Below are 27,093 nucleotides of genomic sequence, written 5' to 3'. Positions count from 1 at the left end.
GTCAGCATCCAAATTTGACAACCTCATTCATCATATAGTGTCGCTGATTAGCCATGACAATCCAGTGGCTGGCTGTCACTCTCTCAAGTTCTCAACTTTGACCTGACCTAGCTGACTAGGTCCCTCTAATTAAACTAATATACCATCAATTGTCAAAATGGCTCTAAAGAGGTTATTCATGAATTTATTTATGCACCAGCTGTTGAACCACTTTAAATGTTTTTGAGTGTTTTCTGTAAACAGCTGTGTCAATGCAAGACAATTTCAGTTCCTATAATATGGTCGCTGCACGTTGAGATGTTGAGTGCTAATTTCTGTGTGTTTTATTCTGGCTATACTAAATATTGTTTCCTGTTTTCTGTATGTGGAGGTGTTGGAGGATGAAAATGCCAATGTGGATGAGGTGGACTTCAAACCAGACACTCTGATCAAACTCTTCCTGGGTTACAAGAAGTAAGTCCTGCCTAACCTTACTCAGGTTTGGCTTTTGTCTTTTTCTGGTGTATATGCATTTGGACACACAAGTGCCATATCCTTGACTGGGCTTGACATTAACGGTTGTCCGCTTGTCCAGGACAAGTAGATATTTTGGTCGGACAAGTTAATGTTGTCTCCAGTTGCTCGACCGGACAAGTGAAATAAATGGGTTTGAATATTGTAACTACAGTATTTATTTGAATATGGCTGTCATATTTCTGAATGAGAGTGAATGTCATTATGTATGGTACAGATTAGAGCAGAGTAATTACACTGTGGTATGTACCAAGGAGGTTAATAGAACTACATGGACCTTGCGATGGCTGTGTTAGAGTTAGGGTGGTTAGTAACCTCCAGTTAGCTCTTCAGTTAACTCAATAAGAGCTGTTTGTCAAAGGCACCATGAAACCATGAAATTAATAATATATCTCAGGTATCTTTGTGATTGTGAAAGATTATTTTGTGATAAAATGTCATTGTAATAGGCAGCTCTTGTTTTTATTGATTCAGCATACACTGTATTGTGCATTGGTGATATGTATTTTTGGACAAGTGATATATGCTTTTGGACAAGTAAAAAAGTACCTCAAAAAGCTTAATGTCAAGCCCTGCTTGAGATAGAAATTCCTGCTTTCTCCCCATTATGTCATGCTTTTTGTGTTTGATTCATATCCTTTCTTTGCTTTTCATACTATATAGATACATATACATGCAATATAGTATGTTGTATCATGGGGTATAATGCTAATAAAAACTAGAGAAATACATTGTCCACAGAAATGTGGAATGTACAGAAATTCCACATAAAATCTGAAAGCAGCTGCACACGTGCTTGCATCAGCTAATGCTGGAAGTTTTCCCAGTAGCAAGTGTACAAATGGGTACTGGCTATAATAAAATCTTTAACGGAATGTATTTTAAGTGTTCAAAAAAAAGAATCCAGAGCAGCTGAGGTAAAAGCATTGATGCTATGATGTTAATGCTGTATGTATTTCATAGATTAAGCTTTATCAGCTGAAGATGTCACATCTCACTCTAGTAAATCTGAACATTTCTTTATTCATTTCTATGGAAAAAAATAAGAATAAAAGTTAAATATCTTAAAAAGCATAAACAGTGTAAAAAATAGTTCAGTACATCTGCACATCTCCTAAAGTACCTGAACATTTCTAAAGTTGTAATGGAGTTCCCAGCTTAAAGTAAAGGTTAGAGGAATCTGGGTCAGGGAAGTGAACCAGAGACACTCTGCCTTCTAGTACCCTTGAGTGCCCTTGAGGAGAAGCATCACAGGTGAAAGTGGTGTTTTTGGCTGAATTGGTCAATTTGGAGATGTAATATTTTGCTCCTATAACTGCTGTGGTGTCCATAAAATATAAAATTATCAAAAATAACTATAAATAGTTATACATTTTGTATTGCATTAAGTACACCAAGAACAAAATTAGCTTAAAAAAAGTGGCCATTTTCTCCAAATGACATCTTCCCTGTATCCAAAATAAACTTGTAGATATGGCCATCAAATTTGAACTGCTGCTTCTTAATAAAAATATAGGGATTTTTGCAATAGAGAATAGATGTTGTAACTCCAATGCAAATTCAAATGTTTTTATGAATTATGGCTAATTTGAATGTTATTCACTAAATTACTAAAAGTCATGAAACAAAAAGTTTTTCAACATATAAAATTTCATTCTGATAGGATGAAAGGATGTTTTTTCACCATTGGTGCCTGACCTTAACCTCTAAGCACTGTAGTGGAGCTGCAGTGGCCAACAGTGGGAGACTGACTGTACTGGGCAGCTACCCTAACCCAGCTGTAAGTTTGAAGCTGGTGAAGTCAATAAAGGTTGTCTGTACCATCTCACCCCCTAGTAAGAAACTGCGGGTGAACATCAATGTGCCGATGAAGACGGAGCAGAAACAGGAGCAGGAAACCACTCACAAGAACATCGAGGAGGACAGGAAGCTGCTAATCCAGGTGCTGTCTGGTCATCCGTGGTCTCTTTCCAGTATTTCAGCAGTTTAGCCACTTTGCTTTGTGCTAGGATCACAGTAGTACCTAAAAAACAAAAGAATCGCGCATTCCGACAGGGCATGAACATATTAGTCAGCTGGCCACATGGGCTAGTATTTCAGAATTTTACCACCTAATTTAATTTCTTAGGAAGAAGTGAAGCCGTTTTCAGTGTGGCCGGAACTATCAATTATGTTGTTTTTCGAATAATCTATCAAGTCTTACCTTGACTATTCCAGTAATTTATTATCAAGAACAAAAACTAATTTAAATTGGTCAATTAAATTGACCAAGCACAAAAGTCCCATACGGTGTAATCTGTCAATTCAGTGTGATAGGCCAGTAAACCAAAAGTATTCAGCTTTTCAAAATGTAAAAAAATAAAGTAGACATATTGAATGAATTGAACTGTATTTAGTAATGGAACAGTAGGCTGCAGGTTCTTTTACCACTGATTTCTTAATTCATCCATAGAGGCCATACTTCCTTAATTAATGGCGGACCGCTTATGGATGAGATAAGTGGCAAATCACAATATACGGGTTATTTGAAAACAGAAATAATTTTTTGATTGATGAACTGACAGACTTACCAGCCACACTCAAAATTAACTAGTGTTAATGTCACACCCTGGCTTGCCATTAGTCAATGATCCATCAGAGTGCGAGATGTCTTCCAAGCGTATTCGAACTGTATGATGTTAGAAAGGAAAGAAGTAAGAAATGTGGGTACATATGGCAGTAAGGGGTACTACAGTTATTATACTAATTTCCTGATGATATTATTCTTCCCCTGAGACCTGAATGATTTCTGAAAAAAAACACTGTAATGACCATATTGTCTCCACTAAGATGTTTAAAATTGCTGAATGTGTGAATTAGGCTTGGGCCGACATTCGATATTATTGCAATCGCGGGAAATATGGCGATTTTCACCAAATATCATGATATTTCCCACGATATCGAATATCGCATTTCAGCTCTCCTCTCCTTTCTGTCCCTCACTACCTTGTTTCTCTCTCTTTTCCCTCTCCCTACGTCTGGCTCTTTCTTGCTTTGCCCCCCTTTCTCTCTTCCTTTCCCTCCTGCCAATATTGTGTTCTCTGTCTTCTATCCCTTCTTCCTTCTTTCTGTATTTTTCTCTCTCATTCTTGTGTTGCGTCTCGTCAGGCTGCCATTGTGAGGATTATGAAGATGCGTAAAGTGTTGAAACACCAACAGCTGCTGGCAGAAGTCCTCAACCAGTTATCCTCTAGGTTCAAACCTAGAGTCCCTGTTATTAAGGTAGAAACACACTGAAACTGATGTACACATACTATCCTAGGCAAAGTAGGCCAAATCATTCAGATTTGTGTAAAGGCACCAAGGTCGGTCTACATGAACCTTTTGATAACCTGAATGTTTTCAGAATTGCAGCCACGGGAAAGATGGTACCAATCGACTGTGGCGGCCATTTTTTTTTAACCAGCAAATGGGTTTTCCTCTATATCTGCTGACCTGACCATGAGGGGATTGCACCTGCACCTCTGCACCTGTCTGCTCAAATCACTATCATAATTTGTCAACAGACGTTTCAAAAGCAAACGTTTTTATGTTCTGGGTCCACAATTTCCTAGAAAGGAACTGTAACCAAAGTCATTATTCATATAGTTATGTAATATAGTTATTTGTTGAATTCCTTCCTCTAATTTTTTATTTTCTATATAACTACTACATAATTTAATGGTTCTGTCTTGGGAACTCCAAAAGAAATGACCAGGTACTTACCAATCTTGGAACCCATCGTCTATTGGTCTGACGACGATTAGACTCTGAGGGCAACAGCCAATATTTCGGGGTTTCCGGTGTAGCCAGCGGACATCCGGGCCAAGACTTCCTCTTCCATGCGCCGGTCATTGTTTACAGTCCGATTAGCAACTTGAGACGCAAGAATGGAGTTGGAGTTGAGAGACGACGTCTCACATGCAGATATCTGTTTATAGAGATTAGCCGAAATGTCGTCTGGACCTAAAACACCTACAAAAAGTATTGATGTTTGTGTATTGTACTCAACTCCAGCTCCATTCTCACGTCTCAACTCAACTAATCGGACTGTAAACAATGACCGGCGCACGGAAAGGGAAGTCTTGGCCTGGATGTCCGCTGGCTACACCGGAAACCCCGAAATATTGGCCGTCGCCCCCAGAGTCTAATCGTCATCAGACCGATAGACGATGGGTTCCGAGATTGGGTACTTACCAACTACCAACTACCTTTGAACTCTTTCTCTATTTTCACTGTAATTAGTACATAATGTAATGGTTATTTCCAGGAAACTTCCTAAGAAATGAACAGTTCCTTTCTAGGAAATTGTTAGGAAATTGCGGACCCAGAAAATAAAGCGTTACCCAAAAAGCTTGTGGTTGTTGTATATTTGTGAATGTGTAAAAAGGATTTGTAGTTGTTTAGTAACTTTTGCACACAGAAAGATTATACACAGACAACTCAATTCTACACATGGCTTGCTTTTTTACCCAAATTTAACCATATGCCTCATTGTCAGATAGAAAAATTTTTTTGCAGCGACATGCAGACCAACTTTGGTGCTTTTACGCAAGTCTGAATGATTTGGGTACATTTAGTTTGGATTCGAATGTTTCAACCTTGATTCCCTGTTGTCTGCACACATAGGAATTTCTCTAATATCTATGAATTTACTTGTTTCTATGGAAGAGGATTAGGGCCACAAAATGTGAACTCTGAGTTTAAAGTCAGAATTCTGAGGTTAAAGTCAGAATTCTGAGGTTAAAGTCAGAATTCTGAGAATAAAGTCAGAATTCTGACTTTAAACTTAGAATTCTGATAAATAATGTGAGCATTAGTGCCACGTGAAATACATTTTTCACATGTGGCACTAATCCTCTTCTGTATGTTTCATATGTTCTCAGCATCTTTGGTTCCAAAAGTGAGATTGCATTGTGCCCGTTTGTATTTTCTGTGTCAGTAATTAACCTGTTTATCTCAGTAGATCTGTTTTGTTTTCCAGAAATGTATCGACATCCTGATTGAGAAGGAGTACCTGGAACGAGTAGATGGAGAGAAAGACACTTACAGCTACCTGGCTTAGTTCAGCCTCCTCCTCCTCTTTATCCCTCCATCACACCACCTCATTTTTTGTTCTCTTGGGGTTTTTTTTCATTTCTTTTTCCAGAAGTCATTTCCACGAAGAAGGACGGGGACATGATTTCCACCATACCTTCATCAGTGACGTCGGCAATGCAAGCACGAACGGATGTATTAACATTTAAAAAAAATACAAATATAGAGTCGGAGAAGTGGCGGAGGGATCTTTGCCGTTGATGTCTTGAGAATCGCCACGACGTGATCAGACGTGAAGCCCAACATCCTTTTAAAACTCAGCAATGGGATTGGCTGCTCTGTGGCTGTCGGTTAAATCCCATCAGGACTGCTCAGGATCACCTCCAGATATCAACATGTTTTAAATCTGTAAATAACGCAGAGGTCTCTCGCAGACACTACCCCCTCTATCTTTATCTTAAAAAGGCAGAATAATCCCCCAGCCAAAAATAAAAGCCCTTACTGGATCCAGAGTGGGGGGAGTTTGCATGCTACCGCCTACCCGCATTTTGACGCAAGACGTCTATGAGTCGCTCGCTTAAGTTCCGCGACGACTCGCAATCGGTGTAACTCAGTCGGGGACAGGAAATAGCACAAGTGGAAGAGACTCATAGGTAAATAGGTGAAGCCATGTAAAGAAGCTACACTCTACTTGTTTGACAGTCAGCGGGTCGGTCAGTCTAAAGTAGCACATCCAGAGAGAAGCAGTGAGGAAGCCTAGAAGACTTTTTGTAATCCATTCAGTTACTTTTCCAGGATCGGTTGAACTTTCCGTATACACTGGAACCAAAAAACGTAAAGATATACACCAGACTGGCACCCTGAGACGATCCAGTGTTAGCGTATTCATAATTTGCAGCTAATAGTGTAATATTCCTGTTAACATTATACATTTCCCATTCATGTAATAAAAGTTAACCTAATAACTTTTTTTTCCCTGTTAACATAATTATTACATCATTGTGTAAACTGTTACCAACCAAATAATCTGAATGGAATGTGTAGCGAATTCTGACTTGTTACTACATTTTGTTCAGTTATTACATTTTTAAAACCTGAATAATAAAACACAAAAATGCAATTGTAAGGTTGACAGGAAAAAAGTTATGTTAATGGCAAGCAACTTTTATTACATCAATGGGAAATTTAGAACATAAACAGGGTTATTAAACTATTAGCTGCAAAATTGTATTATGTTAATGGGAATTATAGTGTTACCAGTTGTAAGAGCCAGGACTGAGGTGGTAGGAGACTGCTGTAAAAGAAGGAAGGATGTGTATTCTGCTTCATTACCTGCTCGCAGATTCGCATTTGTATAGTGTGGTTCACTTTTTTTAATGTGTGGTAAATAAAAAGTAAAGGTTTCTGTATTCTGTGCCCGTCTCTTGGTCTTTACTTCCTCACAGGCTGAATGTTGGCAGTCCCGTTGGATCACATGACCATTAGCCTGATCCAGTTGGGTTGGGTGCCAAGCAGAGGTGTGACCAAGTCGACTTTGCTCGAGTCCCAAGTCAGTCTCAAGTCTTGAGGCACAAGTCTCAAGTCTAAATATAGATTACAAAGGCAAGTCTAAATGTAGAACAAGTCAAGTGAGAACAAATAAATAGTACAGTATCAATTTAATATCTTAAAGAAAACGAAATATCTAGGACTTTTCAATGCAATATGGTTTTAATAGGATACAAACTTGGTAAGAGCATCATGAGTTTGATTTCTATAATCAGTTTCAACTTCAATAAATTCAATCATTCCATACAAATTCAGGAAACAGAATTTAAATTCAGTCATCTGCTGGAACAAATCACTTTCAATCTAAGTCATTTACACAAACACAAGATCTCAAGTCAAGACTTTAGAAACCTTTTCAAGTCGTCAAAGTCAAGTCTCAAGTCTTCTCTTCATGCATCAAGTCAAGTCTCAAGCAATTAAAATTGGGACTCGAGTCCAAGTCATGTGACTCAAGACCTCTGCAGTGAGAGCTAACTGTTTGAAAACTGGTTCAACTTCAATATCCAGAAATTCTGTAATGCAAGGTCAGTAAACTGCCGCAGCCCCGGCCAGTTGGTGATGCTTTAAATAGAATGAATCTACCGCATCTGAATATGTGGGGATGGGATGCTCTTCTTTGTTGGAGCCTCACTTGTGATTTAGGCTGATAAGACGGCTGTATTTTACACATAAATTTGCCTCTGTAGCTGTAAGTGTGCATAATCCACAAAATCTGTGGGGTTTGGGGTTGTGATAATGTTTATTAATATTTAATATTTGCAAACATCTAAAAAAAAAAACAGCGGGAAAGGTCTTCCAAAGCCCAAAGATATGTCAAAACATAAACAGGAGGTACCTTGAATGCAAAAAGTAGCGGCTCTGCACCAAGACTGGACTTGCTGTTCATAAACAAATGTATTTTGATCATATACTCCACTACAAAAATGCTCTCTTAATAGCTAAAACCTCCTATTATGCAAATATCATCAGTACAGGTGAAGGGAATACTAGAACTCTCTTCTCCACAGTGAAAAGGTTACTCAAACCACCTGAAACCAATATGAACAGTAACCTTTATAATGAGCAATGCTCTGCTTTTTTGACGTTTTTCAACTCCAAAATTACTACAATTCATGAGCAGCTGGCCTCTGCTAACATTATGCAGACCGACTTACCATCAACAAGCGCCATGAAGCTGTCCCCATCCACTGTCCTTTGTGACTTCAGTCTTCCAACTGAAAATCACATCACTGTATCCCATCAGCTCCTCTTGGATCGTCTGGCCAGTATTGGAGTTGGGGGCACTGTGTATCAGTGGTTTGCCTCCTACCTTGCAGACAGGACACATTTTGTACAAATTCAGAATTACCGGTCAGAAAGCTCCATAGTTCACCACGGAGTTCCACAGGGTTCAGTGTTGGGGCCACTCCTGTTTATTATTTACCTCCTCCCTCTTGGCAATATCTTCCGGCACTATGGTATTAATTTTCACTGTTATGCTGACGATACGCAGCTTTATGTTTCCACTAAGCCCACTCACACTCTCCCCTCCAGTACCCTCACTGCTTGTCTCCATGATTTACAGATATGGATGACAAACAACTACCTAAAATTCAACAGTAGTAAAACTGAACTATTCCTCATTGGCTCTAAATCTACACTCTCAAAAACTAATATTTGCTCACTCCCCATCGCTGGAGCCACCTTACCTGTCTCCACACAGGTTAAGAGCCTTGGTGTTATCCTGGACAGTACCCTTTCTTTCTCCAGTCATATAAACAATATCTCCCGGATTGCCTTTTTCCATCTGCGAAACATCTCCAGACTGCGCCCTGCTTTGACACAACACTCCACGGAAGTCTTAGTCAACGCTCTGGTCACATCACGCATTGACTACTGCAATGCGATCCTGGTAGGCATCCCCAACAAACTTATTCACCGACTCCAACTCATCCAGAACTCTGCAGCACGGATTATTACACAATCAAAGTCCACTGAACATGTCACTCCCCTGCTGATTCAATTACACTGGCTCCCTGTGTCACAATGGATTAACTTTAAAATCTTATTATTAACATTTAAGGCTCTTCGTAATCTATCCCCTGCTTATCTCACAGACCTCCTTCAGACTTACACTCCCTCTCGCTCCCTGCGGTCTTCATCAGCAGGTCTACTGGCTCTACCAACCATCAACCTCAGCACAATGGGTGCCAGGGCCTTCTCCTATGCTGCACCCAAACTTTGGAACTCCCTTCCCCCTCACATCCGCATATTGGACTCCATTACAGAATTCAAAACTGCTCTTAAAACCCACCTTTTTAAACTAGCTTACTCACTTTGACTGCATCGGCTGCATCTTATTTTGTGCTGCGATATCGATTTTTTTTTTACTCATTTGCTGAGCTATGCTCTGTTGCTTGTTGCATGTCTTGCTGTTGATTGTACTCATGTCTTATTGCTGTTGCTTTGTTGTTTATTGTATGTTCTATTGCTGGGCTTATATGATGTAAGGTGACCTTGAGTGCCATGAAAGGCGCCATCAAATAAAATGTATTATTATTATTATTATTATTATTATTATTATTATTATAAGTGAGCAAGGGGTGAACAAAGAAAAGGCTTATATACATGTAGCTATGCAACGTGTTTCAAGCACAAAGCTCTTCCTCAGGTAGTATTGAATAGGAGTGGAGGAGGACCCTAGAAATAGGAAAAGGGGAGATCACCTGAGAGAGTCCCAGAATGCGTTACCAATAGCCACAGTATACAAATGGTAAATATAAAGATGTCTGCATAGATATGCACATATAACAAAAAATCAGAGGCAACATGAGAAATATAGTTCCTCAAGTCCCTCCAGAGAGATAGCGCCCACGTTAAAATCCACTGGGCCTCTGCTTTGACGAAGACACGGTTACACAGACAGTCCATGTTCCATAAAATGGGTAGCAAGTGGGAAAGTGGTGTCCTTCCTGTTTATACTGCTCTTATGTTCAATAATAATTGTCTGAAGGGTGTGAGATGTCTTACCCATACAGTATATACACTGCAAAAACTGACAAACTTGTTAAGTTATTTCATCTTGTATCCAGACTTAAGCTTATTATTATTGGGGGTTTTTTGTGTGAAATTATCTTACTGCACTGGCAGATAATTTTACCATTTTCAACAAATTAGATTTTTTTTTTTCACAACAATGTAACTTGTTTCAGGACCTTTACTTGGTAAAAGTGAAATTGTCTTGGAGAAGGTTTCTTGTTTTCAGAGTTTCTTCATTGTTTTATGATGATTTCTTGAAAGAAGTCATATTGGCATGTATCAAGTGAAAAAAAAAGCACTTCTGTTTATTTGTGCACTTATGTGGATCATTAATAAACGCACTTTTTTCATTCAAAGTACTTTACATCTGTTTATTTTTTATTAGTGAACATGTCCCAGGACAATGCTTAAAAAGCACTGAAATAAACCATCCCATAGTGGAAGATGCTGACCAGGCATCAGTGATTAGATCCCTTCCATGGTCTCCTTTATTACTAAACAATATATGCAGTGGGAATGGAAAATAACTGGTAATGTGTTGATCTCAATCCATAATGAAATATCATCAGACAAGAATGGTCTGTTTTGTTTGTTTCGAAGTATTAAGATGTCTTAAATCCAGTTATTAGGGGTCTTTTTTTTTCATAGTAATGACACCTTGTTAGTAGTTCTATAATATCCTTTGTATCTGAACACAGTTAAACATTCTGTCCCCTAATCTCCTGGTGTCCTTTTTCTTATTCTGCTCATCTATAGTTTCACAACTTTAACTAGCTAAGTTGGCTGTATGGTTTTTCCAGCTGTGTTTCTTTATTCTTTTAAATTGGTCTTAAAATTCATTTCCAGGTAGCATTAAAGGTCTTAAATTGTCTTCCTGAAATCCTGTAGTTGAGTCCAAATGCCGACTTCATGTTTTAAAATGTAGAGCATTCAGATGTAGCATACATGGTAAGTATCACATGGGCTCAGGGGTTCAGCAGCTTTCAACATTCATACACACTATTCTTCATTCACTTCTCAGGCAAGGGGGGTGGCCATTTTAATTAGAAAAGGGATCCCCTTTCTTTTGGAACATGTAGAGAAGGATAATGGTGGCCGATATGTTTTGGTTAGAGGCTTTCTGGCCGATGAGCCAGTCACCATGCTTAATGTCTATGGACCAAATCAGAATGAACCAAATTTCTTTGTGAATCTTTTTCTCAATATAACTTGTCCCCCCACTGAGCTTATCATTGGAGGAGATTTCAATCTGGTTTTGGACCCAGCCAAGGACAGATCCTCTTCAACCTCTAATTCTCTATCCTCAGCTGCTAGGGCCCTTAAAAAAGAACTAGCAGATCTCAATTTAATTGATGTGTGGAGGGAGAGGCATAAATCTCTTCGTGAATACTCCTTCTACTCACACGTACACAACAGCTACTCCCAGATTGACTTCTTCTTTATCCATGCAGGGAAGGAGTACATCATCACATCTTGTGAATATTTAGCTAAGACACACTCAGATCATGCCCCTCTCCTACTTCACTTGGCCAAACAGGACCAAAACAAAAAACCTAAACGTTGGAGGTTCCCCACTCATTTGGTCAATGATGAGGACTTCATCAAACTAATCAATGAGCAGATTGATTTGTTTCTCACCACAAACACAGGCTCTGCCTCCCCATCCATAATCTGGGAGTCCTTAAAGGCTTATATCAGGGGTTCTATAATTAGCTATTCCTCTTGGAAAAAGAAACAATATCAATCCAAAACAACGTCCCTAGAGATTGACATCAAATCCCTTGAAAATGAACATTCTCGCTCTTAAACACAGGTGACTCTTGATCAATTGATTGCCAAAAGGGCTGAATACGATACTCTTACAACACGGGAGGTGGAAAATGCAATGGCTAGGTTGAAACAGCGCCATTACGAACAGGGTGACAAGTCAGGGAAATTACTAGCTTGGCAGATTAGAAGGGAGGAAGCCACCAGATGTATCCCTGCTATTAAGCCACTAGATGGGAGTGACGTGGTCCGCAACCCCAGGCACATTAACCAGGCCTTTACAGAATTTTATAAATCCTTGTACTCCTCACAGGGTGAGAAGACCCATGATATGTGTTATTTTCTAGATGGTTTGGATAGTCCAAGGCTATCAGGAGAAACACAGATCGGAATCAAAAGGTGTTAGACGCCCTGGCTAGGCTCCCAGGGGGGAAAGCTCCTGGGCCTGACGGTTTCCCAACTGACTTCTTTAAAACATTTGCAAGTAAATTAATCGACCCCCTTCTAGACATGTTCAATCACGCAATTGAAAACAATCAATTACCCCAAACTTTGGAGCAGGCCCTCATCATAGTTCTGTTGAAACCAGGGAAAGATCCTAATTTATGTGGTTCGTACAGACCTATTTCACTTTTGTCATGCGAATATAAGATGCTTACTAAAATTATAGCTATCCGGCTTGAGAAAATAGTCCCCACACTGGTTGATATGGACCAGACCGGATTCATCCAAAACCGATCCTCATTCGATAATGTCAGGAGATTTCTTAACATAGTGCATTGCGCTAAGTCCATGAATGACCCAGTCTTGGCTATCTCACTAGACGCAGAGAAAGCCTTTGACCGCGTCGAATGGCACTTTCTCTTTGCAGTCCTACGTAAAATGAACTTTGGCCCGAATATGTTAAGTATGATTCAATTACTGTACCTCAATCCCACAGCCATGATCCAGACAAATTCAGACATATCATCCCCATTCCCCCTTTCACGCGGCACCCGACAGGGGTGCCCGCTTTCACCTTTACTTTTTGCGTTAGCAATTGAGCCCTTAGCCATCGCAATAAGATCCCAACCCTCCATCTCAGGGGTCAGGGTTGGGGATGCGGACCACATCATCTCATTATATGCAGATGATATAATCCTGTTTCTAACAAATTTAAACTCCTCCCTGCCAGCCCTTACAGCTTTACTTTCCACATATAGTGGAATATCGGGATATAAAGTTAATTTGCAAAAAAGTGTGGCCCTACCCCTTAACCCCTCAGCTGAACAAATTCCACGGGCAAACTTCCCTTTTCGATGGGATGCTCAATATATTACATATCTGGGTTTAAAGATTCCTACTCAGTTAGATAGAATCTTCTCACTTAATTACGACTTATAGTTTAAGAAGGTGGAGAAGGACCTGGACAGATGGAAGCAGCTACCTATCTCTTTGATAGGGCGTGTGAATTGTATAAAGATGAATGTGCTGCCTAGATTTCTCTACTTGTTCCAAACCTTCCCATATCGATTCCAAGTAAGTTTTTTAAGAATTTGGAAAGTGTGATATCTAGATTCATATGGAGGGGGAAGGTACCCAGAATTAAAATTAAAACCCTATATAACACTCCTCGGCACGGCGGACTGAAGCTTCCTAATTTTGAACTTTTCTACTGGGCTGCTCAGATCAGAGTTATCTGGTTTTGGCAGACAGAGATGAATAACCCCCCTGCTTGGAGGCAAATAGAGCAGTTCCACGCAGCAGATGTGCCGCTGGCTGGCATTCCTTTTATTCAGTCATATCATACTTTGAAGAATGGCATGGACAACCCATTTATAAATCATACATCCAAATTATGGTCAGTTATACAATCACGTCTCAAAAGTGTAAAACCATTACATAGTAACACCCCCTTCCATAATAACCCTGCTTTACCATTTGCACTACGGGATGGTCTCACTAAGATGTGGCATAACATGGGGATCAAAACATTTGGAGACCTTTATGAAAACAACGTACTTAAATCTTTTGAACAGCTAAGTGGTGCCTTCAACCTCCCCACTGCAGATTTCTTTAAGTACTTACAGGTCAGACACTACATTAGCACACAACAGGGCGGGCATCCAATCCCTTTAGATTCTCTTCCAAATGATGAGATTTTAAAAGATATTCAACACCCCAGGGGTATTGTATCCTTACCTTACAGTAGAATGTTGGACCTTATGGCAAATAAAACTCTAAAATCTAGGGCTAAGTGGGAACAAGATCTTAACTTTACTTTTGAAGACTGTGACTGGGATGCAATATGTGAGGGAGCCCAAAATTTCTCTTATAATAGTCGCCACAAGCTTTTGCAGATCAATCTCATCCATAGAATTTATTTTACACCAGAAAGACTCCACAAAATGAACAACACCATCTCAGAATTCTGTCCTAGATGTAAGATAGAAACAGGAAGCCTTATTCATATGTTTTGGAAATGTATGACATTGGAACAATATTGGGGTTCTATCCTGGATGCATTCAAAAAGATCACAGGAGTTGAAATACCTTGCTCTCCAAGATTGATTTTGCTAGGGGACATATCGGTTCTGCCTATTGATAAGAGGGAAAAGGTACGCTTCATTAAACTAGCTTTGATAGCTGGAAACAAATGCATTGCTATATCGTGGAAGAGTGAAGATCCCCCCCCTGTCTCCATGTGGCTTAAAGAAATTGCCTCATATATGGCCTCTGAAAAAATAATGTTCAATCTTAAAAAAAAAACCTTGTCTTTTTGACAAATGTTGGAGTGACTTTAGGTGGTATCTAGAAAACATCTCACAGTCAGTTGGTTAAGGACTACTGATGGTGTAACAACAGGTATCTTTTTTTTCTTTTTTTTTTTTTTTCTTCTTCTTGGTATAACACACTTGATAAAATGGTTGTACTCACTGTACTTCTCCACTGTTGACGTCTTGCCTTTTATTGCTTGTGCTTTACTGAGTATACTGTAACCCCCCATTTTTATTTTCATTTATTTATTTAATTGAATTTTTCATGGCGTATGTGTTGGGTTGGCTGGGAAGGGGGCTGGGAGGGAAGTGACCAGCGAGGATTGGTTTGGGAGGGAGGATTTTGGTAATCACTGTATTTTCCCTGTCACAAATGCTGTAAACCAAAATTGAAAATGTCAATAAATATATTGTTTAAAAAAATAAATAAATAAATAACAACATATTATAATACAATGTGCAGATCACACATTAAATATTGAAAGACTGCTCTCTTAATGTAACAATGCAATCGCCCTTCATCTCCATAAGATATTGTGTTTATTTACATATTTTTAAGGTACTTAAGTTATGTGGTCATACAAGAATAATAAAATCATTATCTACTAAAAAAAAAAAAACATTCATACACACCATTAACAGTAGGGATGTGATTTATGTGTATGCATGTTGACACTCCCACCCCATTCTATTTCCATTGACCATCTTTTGATAATATTTCTACCTTTTTGTTACGTAACAACCATCATAATGGGCTCCAAGACCTGTTAAAGACAATGACGACTGGAGCAGAACTGTGTGTAGGCTATACTATTCATGACTTGCACTTTGCACTAGTTTTAAAATGTTGTCTATTAGACCCATAATAGTGTCTATTATGGGTTAGTGTTATGTGTTTGTATTTTTGCGGATTGTATACTCTACGAACCAGTAATCCCTTAAAATACTCTTAATTCACCCTTGAATTCATGCAAAATCCCCTTAAAATTAATTAAGGATGTTATTAACAGAGGAGACCCCATCAAAACCTCCTTAATCACCCCTTAATGTTTGACTGCTTACTTTCTAATTTAATGTAAAATTCAGGGAGACAGGGACTTTCCATTAATAACTCATTAATAATCCTGTAAACCATGCACAAAAGGCATAAAATCCCTTAATTTCTAGTGTCTCTGTGAATCAACCCATGAATAAATCCCTTAAAAACCCATCATACCTTACTCTTTTAAAGCTGTTCTTTTTAATGGATAATTAATGTTTATGTAATGAGAAATTATGTATGTTTCTAATTGTAACCTGCCAAGGGACTGCAGCTCTAAGATAAATCTGGTACAATATATCAAATGGTATTTATGTTTCACACATGGTCCACAAACACCAATATTAACAAAATCATTTAGATTTTCAGAAAAGCATGTATGTTTTACTCTTAAATACTCTATCTTCATACAACTTAGTGCTGCGGACTGGCTGACAGATAGATAGATAGATAGATAGATAGATAGATAGATAGATAGATGTGTGTATAAATACATGTGGGCTATGTATTTTGGTGAAGGTGTCCATGCCTGAGAGACTAAAGGCAGTGGGTCTAACTGGTCAACGAGAATTCTCTAGATTTAATGGGCCTCATTCACAAAACGTGCGTACGATCAGATTTGATCTTAAAGTGTACTTACGAACGTTTCCACGAACATTTCGGCATTCATCATTTTTTTTCTTACCTGAATTTGTTCTTTGGTACGATCAAAATCTACGTGTGTTTGGAAACATGCTTGGGGCATTACGCATGAAGTGGTTTCTGCTTAAAATGCCTTATTCATTAAGGGAAATCTATTAAAGCAGTCCCAGACCTCATATCAACAACAAAATGTGTTTCAGGCCATTTGTAAGCCTGGTGATAATAACCATACTAACAAAGCTAGGCCGATATGAACAAATTCATAGGCAATTCTATTCAATTTGAAACATGAGTGATTAAAGTGATTAATTAGTATCGTATATATATTATCATATTATATTATTATATTATTTATTGATCAATAAAGTTCTATCTTATCTTACCACAGGAGCAATAGATGTGCGCATCAAAGCACCGTCTCCAAACGCTTTCATTTAAATCGCAAACAATAACACACCATAAACATTCAATTAATTTGTGACGCCAACCTAAACCTCCTACATGTGGTTTCCAGCTGTCCAGGAGGGATCCACGACTCGTTGGTGCTGCAGAACAGCAGGGTGTCGTGCGTCTTGACCAGGTGCTGCTGGAGAGGCACGGCGCATATAGGACTGAATGGAAGTTAAATTAACCAGAGTCTCAAGACTAACTAGTTTGTCTCTAGGTGATAGAGGTTATGCCTTGACCACATTGCTAATGACACACCTGATAAACCTTCAGACCCCTCAGCAGCGATTATATAATTATCATACGTGCACTCGCTCCGCCACAGAGCGAGCGCAGCATACTGAGCTGGAAGGCTGTGGTGAGTTTGGACACCGCAGGAAGAAAGCTCCTGTCAATAGCTACAGTCAAAACCAGCAATATTATTATAAAGCCTAAAGTCTGAGCTTACCATCAGATGGAGATGCTGCTTGAATTAAACCAGTGTCCAACTCCGCTGATGACTGGACACCTGACAGCACAGTCTCCATATTATTTCCCCAAACATTTTGGCAGCGCCCTGCCCTCCGCCTGGAGCTAATAAACTGCATCTATTTGGAGTTACACTATCGCCCTCGCTTTTTAGATTCTAACTGTAAGTCAAACCGTTTCTTTTTAATTTAATTCAAGGTGTGTGTTTCTGATGTTGCAGCATTGACAGCGTCAGTAATTTCTTGCCATGTTTTCTTTCTCAGTTGCTGTCACTCCACCGCTTACACTTTTAAAAAGTATATATATATTTTTCTCTCACTCCCGAATACAACACTTCTATTTCAGAGTTTGAATTTTTCTTCTTGGGTCTGTTTGCCATTCTCCACCACTCCAGTAATGCTTTCCATTTGCGCACGACCCTTCAGACAGCAGACCTTTTATGGAGTTGCCAGGGCGTCTACCTATGCTAATCAGCATCAACAGGCACGCGCATCCAATTAAGGAACAAGTGGCATTCATCATCAGATACACCTGGAATAGCAAAAATCGAGACTCTGCGCATGCTTCATGAATCCCACGTTGGTTTTGCGTAGGCATGTTTCTTAAGAACAAAAGTAAGAACAATTTAAGAAAAGTTTCGTGAATGAGGCCCAATGTCTTGTAGATTAAAAGAAAGATGTCATCAGGGCCAATGGCACGTGGCTGTCAGGCCAATGGGCGGAGCTCCGAGTCCATTAGAGGACAGAACTCACCTGTGTTAAACACTTTGTCAACAGTAGAGTTACACACCGCTGCTGCCATGGATCCTGAACAGACTGGAGCCACCGGAGTCCAACTGAAGGACGAACTCTCTGAGAAATGTCAGAAGTTATTTCTGGAGTTTCTGGAAGAGTAAGTATGTTAACAGAGGTCTTGTTGGAAGATATGCATTTTTGAAATGAGAAACAAATGAATGCGAGGAACTCCGGGGATGCGTTCCGATCTCTTGTATGGAGAGCACGTCACACCAAACTACATTCAAAGTCTGGCAGTTCAGTGTTGCCTTGCTTCTCGGCAAACGTACATACCTGGTAGAACATGACTTAAGACCTTTTATAAGTCATCAGTATCTTCTGATGTATTCGGTATATAGGCAAACCATAACCCACCAAGCATTACTGCATTTCAACAAAATTTAAATGTTAAGATTTAAGAATTGGGTCACATTGCTCGCTACCGCCCGCCATGGTGTGTTTCGGTGGAAAATGTTAACAGGTGAACTGGTTCTAAACGTTTTGTTTTTTTTCTAAATAAATAATGCCCGGTGTATTGGATGCATGCCGAATTGAAGAGCGTGTCCTAACTATTCATACAACGTCAAAATGTTGTACCAGGTAAGTAGCCTACCGTTGCCGATAAGCAAGGCAGCATTAAACTCCTAAGATTGAGAATGGAGTTTGGTGTGACCTTTTTACAAAAGCACGGTAGGCTAAGCATCGGATAACTAAACCCAACACCAACAATTGGCAACCATGATCCACGGAGACACAAGAGTCTGCTCGTTTTCATTCCAACCAAACGCTACTGATTTAACACCTTCAACTAGAGAGGAGGGACTAAGCAGTGAGTGAAATCAGCTGCTGTAGTGTTTGGTTTGGTATTTAAAACATGCAGATTCTTGGATGGACTATGGTTGGACATTCCATGGCGAAGTCCCTGCATCTAATATTTACAAAATGTTTAAAGTCAGCTGATTTCCAATACATTTCTGACTGACATCTGATATCTTAAGTATAATACATTATTAGATGTAGGTCACCGAAGCATCAGCTCAGTGGGAACATTGGTCTTGTATGCTCCCATAACCTATGTGAAATCTTAGATTTATTTCCAAAATGGACTTCTGCCATCTTAGGTCTCAAATTTGGGCTCACTATGGAGAGTACCACACCTGGCTACTGTTTCTCTCCCTCCTTTTTCGTCTTTCTCCAGGTGTTCCTAGTTACCCTAATGACCTGCAATGTTGGTAAGGGTGGTGCCCATGTAAGGAACAAACAGCATAACTTGCTGTATTCGCTTGTTTTTGTACTGTTATGTTTCCCCTTTTCTTTTCGGGAATGGGGTCCAGATTTTATGGCTTAGTTTGTTAGTTTAGTTTTCTTATAGATGTTTTAGTTCTTTTCTTATAGTTGTTAGTTTAAAGGAGCACTCCGTTGTTCATCATTATCTCTATGCATTTGCCATCATCGTCAGCATCCAAAGCGCCTAGACAAAGCAGCAGATTAGGGCCATTCCATGTCAGTTCACCTGAAAACAAAAACAAGGTTTTGACACCCACTGTCTCAGATTAGTTTGTAACCTCTGATACAGTGTCAGTAAGAAGAAGGGTTCCTGGCACTTTTTTGTAAAAATGTTCTTTGGTTGCATACATGTTAGTTAATTTGGGCTAAGGTTGGCCATTTTGATTTCTGATGGTTCCTTTAACTGTCAATTTTAAAACTCGGACTGATTTGGACAAGCTTTGGCACAATTAATGATTAAGGTACAAGGAATCCAAAACTACAACCAAAAGTCCCTCATGGACCCCACCGTTTGAATATTTATAGAGATCTGAGACAGTGTGTGTCGGGCCTTGCTGATTTGATATGGAATACCCAATTAGTACCCTTTATAATAGTTGTAGGCTATTTTTCAATGTTGCTCGCCTCCATGTTTTACAGCTTCTTGGTCTCACAAACAAAGGACCAGAGTGAGCGACACTGCTCCTGGTAGGCAGGCGACACTCGCAAGACTCACCGCTCTGCTTCTTTTGCTGTTGGCGGAGGCTTGGGTGTATGAGATGGAAGGGACCGTGCTGACCAAGGCCAAAATTATCTAAAAAACGAACTAAATCAACTAAAAAGTAACTAAACCCCAGATCCAAATCTGTGTAAAGCCTGACATCAAATGCTAAAAAGCATGCTACTGAAATGGCAGATGAATAGCAGATGGCCATTTCAGTAGCATGCTTTGCAGATTTGGGTTTTGAGTTTAGTTAAGAGCAAGTTATGCTTCTGCGTCAAAGTAGAGTTGAGACGTTCGGTTCCGGAAGGAATTGAACCGAGAAATAGTCACGCCCATGTCTTCACGTCTCAACTCTATTTCTCACCATGAATTCAGTGACATCTGGTAGTCTTTATAATTCAGAAATGAGGTGTCCTACAGATGAACATATCTGCAAACCTCAGCTAGTCTCTCTTCTGCTCCATGTTGTCTTCACTATTGGCGGACATCAACCAGATATAGGTAGGAGGAAATGCGAAGCAGGCCAATCTCAGTTCTTGCTGTCCATGTCGCACTATGCACAGTTATTTTTGGAGGAGCATGTAAGCTACAGCGGCAGCCTCTGCGGGCGATGCCAGCACCGTAAAGACCGATGGCGTGGCGTTGACACAGAAGTAGAAATTACCTAGCCTGATATTCAGATTCAGATTGCCTCCTTGTTAGCCGTTTTCTGTATGTGGGGGGGGGGTTGATTTTCCCCGAACCAATCACTAGTGACTGACGTATCCGGCCGCTCTGACATTATTTTCTGATGTTGGTGGTTTTTGACAAAAATGTTGTCTTTGAAAAACCATTGCACGAACGGTTCAAACTTTAGTCCTGTCCACAGAGGCACTGATTGGCTCCATTTGTTTTTCCGAGCTAGACCAAACCATTGACTAGAGCAACACTAGCCTTAGCCTTTTTAATTTTTAATGGTTTTGTGTTTTTGCTTTTTTACACATCTCACACATCAGTAGAGTGCTTGTGGCCTCCATAAATGAAACTCTACTGTCCAGCATATCAAATCTGCATACCTGTTTTAAAGGAATAGTTCACAGAATCCAAAAATGAAAATTCTGTCATTATCTACTTGCACTCACGCCAGCTGAAACACAGGTGAAGTTTCTTTGTCCATATAACACACAGGGAGGTTGCCAGCACAACTCCGTAGCAGCCTTATCCAAAACAAATGAAGTCAATGGGGACCAGGTCTTTAGAGTTCCAAAAAGGGCAAAAGAAATGCCTTAAAATTAAGACCTTTATTTACACCATTATTTAGCGCAAATCTTCACTACAGCCGTCATTTTCTAAAACGCTCATGCTTGAGCGCACCCAGACTTCGCTGGAATCTTCCCCGCTGCGGTGTTTAACTTGTACGCATCAGCTACAAAACCCTTCTCCATAATCAGGTTTTGAGGTCATAACACATGCCATAACCTTGCCTTTATACACAGCAACCAAAACCTTGGTTTACCCTGCAGGTTTCAGAGCCCAACAGGTGAGTTGCTGTACCTGCCCGATGCCGAGGAGCTGATCCGGCCTGAGAGAAACACCCTGACTGTCAGCTTCACCAACATAGAGCATTTCAACCAGCAACTGGCCACCACCATCCAGGAGGAGTATTACAGGTAATGGGATGGTTAGTTGGGTCAAGTAGCCAGTGCCTCTATCAATAGGTTTAATTATTTAATTGAATGTTTGGCTTTTTGAGGTTGACTGCATCGTGGTAGAGTAGGGCAAGTGAAAACACCCTGCCTGATGATTTTTCCTTCTTGCACACTTTGGAAAATCTTTTCTAAAATGTAGATTTCAATCAGAGACACTTAACGTCAAAGGAGTTTGGACCATTATAGCACTAATGGTTATACAGTTGTATTTGGCGGAAAAGGCTCTGCTCTTGAGGATGCTCCCCAATGAATCCAAACGGCATGCAAGAGATTCTGCGGGGAGCGCAATAAACCCCCCAAGGTATAGTAGACGTATCATTAATAATATGAAACTAACATAAAACCAGATATAATTCAGAAATCGCTTGCACAAGCATCCTGGGAACTGATAACAGGAGGAGATTGGGGTGGTGGAAGGAGTTTGCATCGACTTGGGTCAACAGCAGCAGTGGCATGAATGAACGGCAGTGTGAGCTGGCAGATTATAAAGACTGCCTCATTGATTTGTTTGAATGTGACTGGTGATGAGTCAGCTTGGATTGGACAATTGATAACCAATCATCTGATTGCGTGCACAACTTCAGTGTTCTGCCTGAACTAACGCAATGCTCCATTTGATTTGAAATTGGCATTTGAAAACTGCACTAGGCAGTTGTGTTAACTAGAGAAAACTATTCATGTCAGCCTGCTAGTGAAAGGTCATGGGATTATTATAAAAAATTTTTGTAAACTCCCCTAGAGAAATTAAGCAAGCAAGGATGTTTATTGCTTGGCAACACGGAACTCATTTTTTGTTGGCAGAGGGACAATTTAAAATGAGTAAATTAAAACCCAAAGCTAGTGTCTTTTTTTTTTTAATGTTTGATGCTACTCTAAAAGTTTTGTATAAAAGTAATAATATTCTGGAGGTCGGGCATTTTGTCATTCCCATGACTGCAGCACAGGTGACCATAACTCAATATAGCACAACCTCTATTGTTAATTCTTTCCATCATCTCCCAATATATAAGGGGTGGCATCTTCCCAGACAGGCCATTTTCTGCCTGCCCTACCCTATTGTGGGTTCAATTCTGGCTGAAATGCCATAAAAATAACTTAAGAGAACTTGTCCAGCTCATCACTCCTTCAGTTAAAAAATGGTGATGTAGCTTGCCAGAAACGTTTGACAAGATATGCCCCTGTCTGTCCAGCCTTAGTTTCAGCCTGTCTGTATGACTGCCTGTCTCCTACAGGGTCTATTCATATTTATGTCGGGCGGTGCGCCACTTTGCCAGAGACCATGGCACCATCCCTCCATCCAAAGAGTTCTACGTGGCGTTTTCTGACTTCCCTTCTAGACAAAAGTATGTTTTCAATACACATCACAGAAAAACATTCATCCTTTGATATATTGCTAAATAACTAACATTTAGACCTGCGATTTTGGCTTTGCAATACTGTAGCATTATTAACACTGGGGTTCAACAGATATGGGTTTTTGAGGGCCAATACTAATATTTATTGACTGAAACTGATAGATCATATTTTGTGTCGATATTCAATGGCTATAAATGTGTCAATTTTCATGCCTGAAATTCCAAAACCAGCCAAGTATTCAACATTTCCCCCAGGTTTTTACTCTGAAATGGCATTTAGACCATGGGACACTAAAACTTTCCATTGAAACCCAGACTAGTTTTAGAGTTAGTAGCTCTGTGAGGCAGGGTGACTCACCACACTTTCACCTTCTGGAACTGTGGTCAGGTAGGAACCTCCATCATCCAAAAAAAAAAGCAAATATCAGCCCCATATGTCATATATTAAACCAATATATCGTTCTTACCCTAACTGACACCAGTGTACCTCCTGCCCAGGATCCGGGAGCTGTCTACAGCTCGTGTTGGCTCTCTCCTCCGGATCAGTGGCCAGGTGGTTCGGAGCCACCCGGTCCATCCTGAGCTGGTCAGCGGTACCTTCCTGTGTCTGGACTGCCAGTCGCTCATCAAGGAAGTGGAGCAGCAGTTCAAATACACCCAGCCGTCTATCTGCAAGAACCCTGTGTGCGCCAACCGCAGAAGGTTCATGCTGGACCCCAACAAGTCCCGCTTTGTCGACTTTCAGAAGGTGGGTCAGTGTTGACCTTTAGCCTTAGAGGCCCTGTGTAGTTCTAGAGCACAGTACTAAACCTGTCATGGTTAAAGATTTTGCACTAGCACTGCCAGGATTGTGAGTTTGACCCTGAAAATGGATGCTCTTGCACTATTGTAAGGTGCTTTGAATAAAACTGGCCACGAAGGGCATTTATTTTGCATACACATCCAAGTGTACATGAGGAATTTTAGTTTATAGACTGTATTAAAGTGAGACCTTTTGATGTGTGCTGTCTGTGTGTGTGTGTGCGTGTATGCATATATGTGCATTTCCTTCTCTCCCAGGTGCAAATGTAAAGCCGAGGTAAGCTTGTAATTTGTCACAACCAGGAGTAGATTATTGCCTTCTACCTCACTTGCATCCATTCAAGTTTCAATCAATACATGACAAACGAACGCTAAAATGAAAGTTTGTTTCACCCTCTCCCAGGTACGAATCCAGGAAACTCAGGCAGAGTTGCCCCGGGGATCGATCCCGCGGAGTGTCGAGGTGGTTCTGAGAGCAGAAGCTGTGGAGATGGCCCAGGCTGGAGACCGCTGTGACTTCACCGGGACACTCATAGTAGTACCCGATGTGGCAGCACTGACTACCGCAGGTAGCTATTTTGGGAAAGCATCCATGTAGAAACCTAACTTGGATTTTAGAGGAAAGAGGGGTGGGTGAGAGCAGGTTTGAGAGTAAACTAGTGGTGGATGTGGCTACAAATCCACAGCAACCATCCTCCACAGGGTGTACGCTGGATTTCCAGCGTCGCTGTTAAGCCTCAGCTACCTGCTTCCTTTCATATTCCTTTCAGCAGTCTGTGTACTTGATCACAGTGCTAGTTCAGGCCTTAGACTGTCGTTGATCATCTATGTTGGGACTGTAAGGGTGCATCCCAAAGCTTTTTCACTACTCCTTCCTTCCCTCCCTCACTATCACTCCTCTCCTACCAGGAAGTAACTGGCAAGAGACGAGGGGAGGAGTGGAGTGGAGTGGAGTGGAGGAGAGCAGGGAGCGAGGGAAAGTGGAGGCCATTTGGGCCAGTTTATTTTCTACTCCATCATCAAAAATAGACATCTGCTATTGATGAAGTGGCCCTATCATAACTGATGTAGCCCCAGTCCATAATACGCCTCATAGCCAAAGTTTTTATGCGCACCCAGCATGAAATATGAATGTCATATTCATACTCTGTCTGTGCTGCCATCCTGCTGATGTTAGTTTGATAATTAACATAAGCTACAGTACAACAGGTTTATGTAGTACACCTATAGGCATATTTAACCCCCTCTTGGAAAGGAGTGGAAATTTTAAACAAATTGCCTACCATGTTTTGTCAGTGATGTCATATTCACTCAATTGCTGCTTCCAGGGACTTTGACACGTGACGTGGTTATGCCTCCTTGTAGATTTGTTTTACAGTGCCAGTGACACCACAACTTAAACTTGCCTGGTAACATTGATACCTCTGTGCTCTAAACCTCTTATCACATCCAGTCATAAACCCCGATTCTGCTCTTTCTTAGTTTTGTATCATACCATCTTCCCAAACTTTTGACAGGCTTCTCTGATCTTTTTGGAACTGCCTCTTCGTCAATGTCGAATCTTATTGGAACTGCCTCTTCGTCAATGTCAATTCTTATTGGAACTGCCTCTTCATCAATGTAGAATCTTATGTCTTAGTTTCTCCTTGACAATAAAGATGCTTCTTGATTTGCATTGCATTTGCATTTTTTTTTACTTCCCTACTACTCCATTTCAGGTTATCATTGAACTTGCCAAGCAGCCCATTTGTACAGGGTGCTGTTGTAGTCACAGTTGTAATCGCCTACATAGGCCTTAATGGGCGGGTGGCAAATCTCTCCCTGCTGCCTTTCCCCACTTGGATGCCCTAATGATTTCCCCTATTTCCATAGTGAATGGAAATAATTCTTGATTGGTTACATGTTGGTGACGGAGGAATTTAAGGTATCCTACAGTCGCTCTTGATGTAATTGGCTGCGGATCACTTTCTCTCTATCCATCAGCAACTCGTTCAGAAACCAGCACCAGAGTGACAGGGAAGGAGGGCTTTGACACTGATGGGATCCAAGGATTGAGGGCTCTTGGTGTCAGGGATTTGTCCTATAGACTGGCCTTCTTAGCCTGCCATGTCGCTCCTACCAACCCACGGGTTAGTGTACACACACACACACACACACACACACACACACACACACACACACACACACACGCACACACACTCCTGTCACTTGGTAAATGTTTCCTCCAGGACTTGTGGGGGTGGGGATTTGCTTTATGTACAAGGTTTACAATAAAAACACAGAATTACTAGAAATACAAAAGCACAATACAACACACAAACTCATAAGAAACTATCACAACATATACCAGAGGAACATGCATGAATAGATGAGACCAGACAGTCGTCAATATAATGCAGGACAAGGTCACTCATCAGTGTGAAACACACAGTTTTTATACAGGCATGAAACGCAGCATCATTTCATGCGAAAATCAATCTAACTGCAGAGAAAAATGAGGCCCTGGTTCTTTTACTCTTGTTTAGGCCTCTAAGCATCAACTCAAACTGCCCTCTAAGGAAGGCTCTTCATGTGAGGACATTTGGTCCTATCAACCCACTGTGTGTGTCTGTGTGTGTGCACATGTGTGTCAGTTTGGAGGTAAGGAGTTGCGTCAGGAGGACCAGACGGCAGAGAGTGTGAAGAGCCAGATGACTGTGGAGGAATGGGAGAAGGTGTTTGAGATGAGCCAGGACAAGAACCTCTACCACAACCTGTGCAGCAGCCTCTTCCCCACCATCCATGGTAAAACGTTTTTTTTTTTAAAGCTGCACTAGGCAATATTTTTACGTAAAAATCCAGCCGTCTTATCAGCCTAAATCAGGAAGTGAGGCCGCAACAGAGAATTAGTCCCATCCCCACTAATTGAGATACTGTAGAGTAGTAGAGCAACCTTATTTACTCATATTAAATTCTGGTGTCCATATGGTCACTGGTGGGAAATCTAAAAGTCTCCTAAGCAGCAGTGAGGCAGCGCTCCGTCCAGAGAAAGCTACTCACCAATGACGGCTGAACCGATGTCATCGCACAGGATGAATGAAGTCCTTCAAACTTTGAAAAATTCAGTTAACCCTTTGCTGCCAATTTGTGCAGCCAAAGTCTGAGGTTGCATAGTGGTGCATTAATACTACAAGTTGGCATCTCCAGGTTTTGTGGTAACTAGAGATCAGAGTAAAAATACAGCCTGCCTGTGC

The 27,093-nt window shown here is 40.5% G+C and overlaps 2 protein-coding genes across 2 annotated transcripts in view; both read left to right on the top strand.

Annotated features, from left to right (window-relative positions):
• Window positions 1-6,982, top strand: part of cul1a (cullin 1a) — a 36,374-nt gene extending 29,392 nt beyond the window's left edge. Inside the window, exons 20-23 of the mRNA XM_071925961.2 lie at window positions 371-453; window positions 2,350-2,455; window positions 3,661-3,774; window positions 5,516-6,982. Coding sequence (XP_071782062.1) covers window positions 371-453; window positions 2,350-2,455; window positions 3,661-3,774; window positions 5,516-5,596 — 384 coding nt within the window. The 3' untranslated portion in view covers window positions 5,597-6,982. The remainder of the gene's footprint in view (window positions 1-370; window positions 454-2,349; window positions 2,456-3,660; window positions 3,775-5,515) is intronic.
• An 11,070-nt stretch (window positions 6,983-18,052) lies between these two features.
• mcm6l (MCM6 minichromosome maintenance deficient 6, like) overlaps window positions 18,053-27,093 on the top strand; it is a 28,642-nt gene continuing 19,601 nt past the window's right edge. Inside the window, exons 1-7 of the mRNA XM_071925962.1 lie at window positions 18,053-18,144; window positions 21,519-21,665; window positions 22,937-23,047; window positions 23,558-23,807; window positions 24,264-24,429; window positions 25,844-25,989; window positions 26,494-26,644. Coding sequence (XP_071782063.1) covers window positions 18,053-18,144; window positions 21,519-21,665; window positions 22,937-23,047; window positions 23,558-23,807; window positions 24,264-24,429; window positions 25,844-25,989; window positions 26,494-26,644 — 1,063 coding nt within the window. The remainder of the gene's footprint in view (window positions 18,145-21,518; window positions 21,666-22,936; window positions 23,048-23,557; window positions 23,808-24,263; window positions 24,430-25,843; window positions 25,990-26,493; window positions 26,645-27,093) is intronic.

This window comes from Centroberyx gerrardi, chromosome 13 (assembly GCF_048128805.1).
Source record: "Centroberyx gerrardi isolate f3 chromosome 13, fCenGer3.hap1.cur.20231027, whole genome shotgun sequence".
Classification (NCBI taxonomy): domain Eukaryota; kingdom Metazoa; phylum Chordata; class Actinopteri; order Beryciformes; family Berycidae; genus Centroberyx; species Centroberyx gerrardi.
This window is presented reverse-complemented; position numbering and strand designations above follow the sequence as displayed.